Source organism: Macaca fascicularis, chromosome 9 (assembly GCF_037993035.2).
Source record: "Macaca fascicularis isolate 582-1 chromosome 9, T2T-MFA8v1.1".
Lineage (NCBI taxonomy): Eukaryota > Metazoa > Chordata > Mammalia > Primates > Cercopithecidae > Macaca > Macaca fascicularis.
The window spans coordinates 110189776-110195806 of record NC_088383.1 but is presented as its reverse complement, the minus strand read 5'-3'; the positions used below and the strand labels follow the sequence as shown (position 1 = coordinate 110195806).

At 61.3% G+C, this 6031-nt stretch overlaps 1 protein-coding gene across 1 annotated transcript; it reads left to right on the top strand.

Annotated features, from left to right (window-relative positions):
• Positions 1 to 742: 742 nt before the first annotated feature.
• LBX1 (ladybird homeobox 1) lies at positions 743 to 4004 on the top strand. Its single transcript, XM_015456917.4, has 2 exons — positions 743 to 1713; positions 2414 to 4004. Exons 1-2 carry the CDS (start codon positions 1389 to 1391, stop codon positions 2932 to 2934), a joined length of 846 nt encoding a protein of 281 aa, XP_015312403.1. The 5' UTR covers positions 743 to 1388; the 3' UTR covers positions 2935 to 4004.
• The last annotated feature ends 2027 nt before the right edge of the window (positions 4005 to 6031 follow it).

The window sequence follows — 6031 nt, the reverse complement described above, 5'->3', positions numbered from 1 at the left end:
GGGAGCGGCTGCCGGAGGAAAGTGTGCAAGATTGCCGGAGGAGGTAGGGCGGCCGCTTCGGGATCAGGCCGGGGAGAGGCGTCCAGAGCCGCCAACAATTCCCCCCTCCGCCTCTCAGCATGGAGAAGGCTGAGCTCCCCAACTAGCCCCCTCCCCCAACCCCTGAGGTCCTCCACCCCCTTCCCGCGTCGCCCACCCAAGGCTGCAGAGCCTACTCTGACCTCCTGCGGGCCAGCCCAGGAGGGCTTCAGATTCCCTCTCCCCAAGTGCGTCGCCCAGGCGGTGGGGTGAGGGGCAAGAGGGTCAGGGGTAGAGGCGCTGGGCTCTTGATCTCAGCCCCGCAAAGTCCACGCTGGGTGGCAGCGGGGCCCACCCAGGCTCCTGGTCTTACCTGGCCCGCGCGGCGGCCGCTTCCCTCCTGGGCTGGGGTTCCCGCCACCCTTTCGGGCTCCACATCCCGGGTCGGAGAGACCGAGACCTCCGGGCCGGTGCTGTCATTGCAGCTAGGCCGGCGGGAGGCGGGTGCGCCAGGAGCGCGGCTCGCAGTTTGGGGTGGGGGTGGTGGCTTTTCAGTCGCCCGAGGTTCGGGTGCAATAAAGGAGCCGCTAATGTAATTTACAAACAGCTCGGGCCGAGCGCGGCGCAGCGCCCGGACTGACAGGCGTATTAGGCAGGCTAATTCCAGCCGGCTCCTCCTACCCCCGGCCCGCTAATTAATGAGCTTCCCAACTTAGAGCCGCCTGCATTGGACAGACAGAGAGTGAAAGAGAGGGCGAGGGAGAGGGAGAGAAGGAGAGAGACGGGGGGAGCAGAGAAGAGAGAAGAGAGGGAGGGAGGGAGAGAGAGAACAGGAGGAGAGAACAGAGAGAAAGAAGAGAGGAGAAAGGGAGAAAGGAGAGAGAAAGAGAGAGAAGTGCCGCTGCAGATAATTGATTACACCCCGATCAAGGCTAACTTGTTAGCAATAGTCAATTGCCCCGTCTCTCCGCCTCCCTCGCAGTCCGGGATCGGCGCCCTTGCCTCGGCTCTTCCAACTGCGGCCGCCAGGACCCGGGGCCAGGAGCCACTGCCGAGCCACCTGACACCTTTAAATAGCACCGGGGCTGGCGAAACTGGAGCCCCGCGCAACGCGCCCCGGCTCCGGCCCCGGATTGCTGGAAGCCCCAGCAGCAGCAGCGCCCGCGTCAGCGCCCTCCTCCCGGGGCCCCGCGCTGTTCTGCCCGCCTCAGCCGCCGCGCTAATCGGCCCCGCGCCCGGCCCGCGCCCTGCCCAGTGCGGCCTCCTTCCCACCCGCCGCCGCCTGCCCGCGCCGTCCGGCTTCCGAGTTGCCCGCGGGCTGGGTCCCCGCGGCCCGAGCCGCCCCGGCCGGGCCCCCGAACGAGGCCGAGATGACTTCCAAGGAGGACGGCAAGGCGGCGCCGGGGGAGGAGCGGCGGCGCAGTCCGCTGGACCACCTGCCTCCGCCTGCCAACTCCAACAAGCCACTGACGCCGTTCAGCATCGAGGACATCCTCAACAAGCCGTCTGTGCGGAGAAGTTACTCGCTGTGCGGGGCGGCGCACCTGCTGGCTGCCGCGGACAAGCACGCGCCGGGCGGCTTGCCCCTGGCGGGCCGAGCGCTGCTCTCGCAGACCTCGCCGCTGTGCGCGCTGGAGGAGCTCGCCAGCAAGACGTTTAAGGGGCTGGAGGTCAGCGTTCTGCAGGCAGCCGAAGGTAGGCGCAGCTGCTGGGTTTCCCTGCACCCAGCGCCTAGCGCCCTGTGCCCTGCGCGCTTCGTCCCCTCTGTCTCTGCTCGCCTCTGCCCGCTCCGGCCTCCAGGGCCTTCCAGCCTGAGCAGCTGCTTATGGGAGTGAAGATAGGTGGGACGGAACCCAATCCTTATTTCCTAGGGACCTCTGGGTAGGCCAGAGCTGGGGGGTGGCCGGAGAAGGGTGGCGGGAACCCAAGCTCTTTCCGCAGTCTGCTTGCTTTGCTGGTCTCCCTTGCGTTCCTAGTGTCCTGGGCGCTCTTAGCCCGGCTACTCCGCGTGGGGAATCGAGTCTTTTGCTGGGACCTTCTGGGTAGGGTAGAGTTGAACTGATTGGGAAGGGATGGAGAACCAACATTCACACCACAATTAGGGTGTCCCTGTCTGGCTTTCTCCTACTCAGAGACTTTGGGTCTTTCACCAACTCTTAGGTAGGGGGCAGAGACCAAAACAATTTTTCCTAGGGACTTCTGGGAGACCAAAGACAGGTGATGGTTTGCCAGAGCCAAAGCTTGCCCTGGTCCTGGAGGCTGAATTAAATCTGAGAAGGGAACATTAGTAAACTGCAGGCCGGACGGGGCCTGGGTGGGGTAGGAGTTATGGGGGCCAGAGCCAGGTTGGGCTTCCTCTCTCGCAACGCGAGCCTACACTGTCCTTTCCTCCCAGGCCGCGACGGGATGACCATCTTTGGGCAGCGGCAGACCCCTAAGAAGCGGCGAAAGTCTCGCACGGCCTTCACCAACCACCAGATCTATGAATTGGAAAAGCGCTTTCTATACCAGAAGTACCTGTCCCCCGCCGATCGCGACCAAATCGCGCAGCAGCTGGGCCTCACCAACGCGCAAGTCATCACCTGGTTCCAGAATCGGCGCGCTAAGCTCAAGCGGGACCTGGAGGAGATGAAGGCCGACGTAGAGTCCGCCAAGAAACTGGGCCCCAGCGGGCAGATGGACATCGTGGCGCTGGCCGAACTCGAGCAGAACTCGGAGGCCACAGCCGGCGGTGGCGGCGGCTGCGGCAGGGCCAAGTCGAGGCCCGGCTCTCCGGTCCTCTCCCCAGGCGCCCCGCAGGCCCCGGGCGCTGGCCCCCTGCAGCTCTCGCCTGCCTCTCCGCTCACGGACCAGCCGGCCAGCAGCCAGGACTGCTCGGAGGACGAGGAAGACGAAGAGATCGACGTGGACGATTGAGCGGCACCCCGGGTCTTCTGCCACCCTGGGCTTCTAGCTCTCGAAAGCCCAACACCTCCCAGACCGGACGCCGAGGGGAGCTGGGACCTCCTCTGCCAACTCCCGCCTCCTCTCCTGTTCCCGGCCCCGGACTCGGCTCCTGGCAGCCGCCTCTTCCCTCTCGAAGCAATAAACCCAGGCTGGCCGGCCGGGCCGGCTGCCGCCAGCGGCCTCCGCCGCCCCGGAAACCCTCGCCGTGCAATTCTGTATGGCTTCTATATAAATATTTAAACCTATATAGCGGGTTCTTCCCACCGCAGCTGATTTTTCCTTTCTTTTATTATTTTTTTTAACTCGGAGATTTCGATGTTTTCAAAACTCTGGGGCTGCCAGGTTTGCTGAGGGCGAGGCAGAAACCAGGGCTGAGAACACTAACCCTGCGGTCTAGAGGAGGGGCAGCTCCGGCTGTTTTGATTTTTCTCTGCATGTGGCGAATGCACCGGCCCGCTCCTTCCTCGCCTCCCTCGGCCTTATTGCAGCTGACTTCTATTTCCTCCTGCCTTTCTTCCTTGTGTGGGAAGGGAAGAGGTGGGCAGCCGGGTCCTGACTTGCAAGTTTCAAAATCGATATTTCCTTCCCACCCTCTGAGAGAAAAGTCTGTTTTCGATGCCATTTCTGCCTCCTAATGCCCACTAATGCTATTTTAAAGATTCCTCCCTCCCTCTCGCATTTCCTCGGACTGAGTGTTGGAGTCCGGCTCTTAGGGACAATGCAGGGGGAAATCCAACCAACCAACCATCGAAAACAGAACCCAAAGCCCTATAATTATTTTGTACTCTTTTTAGAATTTTTTTGCATGTGACAGAGACAGAGAGGAGGCCGACCCAAGCCCTCACCTCACCTCCTCCACAGCTCTGGGTCTCTCTTGCCACCTCGAACACCCCACTCCTACTCGACTTGGCCAGAGGAGGGTGGATGGATGTGCGTGGGCTGCGAGTACCCCTTCCCTGCTCCTCCCTTGCCCTCTCCTCCTCAGACTGTACCCAAGGCCTCTTTCTCCAATAAATAAAGTCTTTGCCATTTTACTAGAACCGGCGGCGACCGTGTCTGAGTGAGTGGGCCCGTTTCGGAGAAGCAGCGGCAGGCTGGGCTTCTTGCCGCTGCTTCTTGCCGGTCTCCTCAGCCTTGGAGATTTGGGGGGGATTTTCAGGACAGGCTTAAGAGTGAAGGGCGAGGGGGAAGCAGCAGGAGGAGGCGCTTCTTGCCCATAAACCTGAGGCAGCTGCTAAATCGGGGGAGAAGCGGATTTCGGGCTTCGCCAGGTCGGGGTAAAAAACGAGCCGTGAAATGCTGGGAGAAAATGCCTGTATATGTGGGGGCACACCACAGTACAACACTAATTCGTGTTGAACAAAGAGTGGGTCTTGCCCTGCAGTTCCTGCATCCCACCCTGGACCCAAGGGCATTCTCCCTGCACTCTCTGAAAAATGGGCTGAGCCCCGGGAGCACTGCAGGTATCACTCAGTCAGATGCCGGGTGGAGCCTTGGGTTCCCAAGTTTTGATTCTAGCCCGGAGGCCCTCATCCTTGGGGACTAGAGGGCCAGAGGCCAAAGGTATCAAGGCCGGGCTGAATTTAAATGTGGGTACCTGGAAATGTAAGCCCAAGCTTCTGGGAGCTAGGATGAATTTCTGACAACTTTAACAAATTCTGCCCCCACCCCCTGGCACTCCCCTTGGGGCAGAGGTATGGATCTTGCAAGGACTCTCTCGGGTCTGCTGCGCCCCAAGGCCGGCTGGGGCGGGGGCTAAGGCCGCTTTCACTTTCCCGGACAGAGCGGGTTTCTCTCCGGGCTTTTGTTGTCGCTGGGCTGGCGAGTGGCCGCTGTCACCGGAGTGGGGTCCCGCCTCCGGGCCGCTGGGCTCTCTTTCTCCGCAAAATTGATGTGAGAAATGCGCATCTGGTCTCGGGCGGCGATGGGGCCCCCAGGCCCGAGCCAGGAACGTGCGTGTCCAGGAGGAAACGAAGAGGCAGAGAGAAACTGGAAAAAAAAAATAGGAGCGCAGAAAGATACTCCAAAAGCAGAGAAAGAAAGCGGAGAGCCACAGAGACAGGGAGGAGAAAAAGAGGAAAAGAGAGAGAAACAGAGAAACGGAGAAAGGGAGACAGAGACAGAGGGAGAAAAAAAGAATGGGAAGATAGGAGGAGAGAGAAGGAGCAGAGAAGGAAGGAGACGGCAGGGCAGCGGGGCGGGCGTGCGGCCGGTTCCTCCTGGGCGACAAAAATTGCCCTCTCTTAGGATGGATGGGTCTGTAATTCGGAGCGCGGACCATGAAGGCCGGGACGAATGGGCCCGGGCGGCCGCTGACAGGCGACAATAGCCGGGCCCAGCCCCCCGCGGCTCCCGGTGCGGGCACGGCCGCGGCCCTCCGCAGCCCAGAGCGCGCCGGCGCTGGCGACCATATGGTTTTTGAATTTTCTTCACAATTTGTAGACAATTTGATGGATTAGGTCCCCGCGCGCGCCTCCCCGGCACAAAGGCGGCGCAGGGACCGCGGCGGGGCGGTCACCCGGGCATCTGCGCCCGCCGTGCGCACCCCCCCATCCGGCCCCCGCCCGGAGCCCGAAGCCCCAGGCCGCCCGCCCAACACGCTCATGAATCCCAATGAAGCGGCCCTGGCACCTCCGGCCGCTCCTTGCTTCGCGGCCCTGGGCCCGGCCCCGCTAGGTCTCTTTGGGCTGGGGGCAACGGCCCCAGGGCTGAGCCCACCCGAGCTGCGGCGCCCGCGGGGCGCGTAGCTAAGCAGGCGCATCGGGGCTGAGGAAAAACGGGGCCATTTATCCGCCCGTCTAGTTAAAGCGGGTTATTTGTTTGCTTCTCCGGCCTCCCCCCTCCCCTCCCTTCCCCCCTCTCCTCCCCCGCCCTTCCCCTTCTGCCTTTTATTCTTTTGTCTCTAAATGGATTTAATGAGCCTGAAAAACATGACAATTGAATATAACCAAGAAATAAAAAATAACGAGGGAGGAAGGAAGGAGGAAAAGAAAGAATGAAAGAAGGAAGGGGAAGGATTAATAAAATAAGGAGAAAACGCAATTCAATTCAGCAAATGTTTTTTGAG

Excerpts from the sequence above, each read along its gene's own strand:
- LBX1 (XM_015456917.4), top strand. The coding sequence starts at position 1,389 with ATGACTTCCAAGGAGGACGGCAAGGCGGCGCCGGGGGAGGAGCGGCGG. Across the intron at positions 1,714-2,413 it reads CGTTCTGCAGGCAGCCGAAG|GCCGCGACGGGATGACCATC; the intron begins GTAGGCGCAGCT and ends CTTTCCTCCCAG.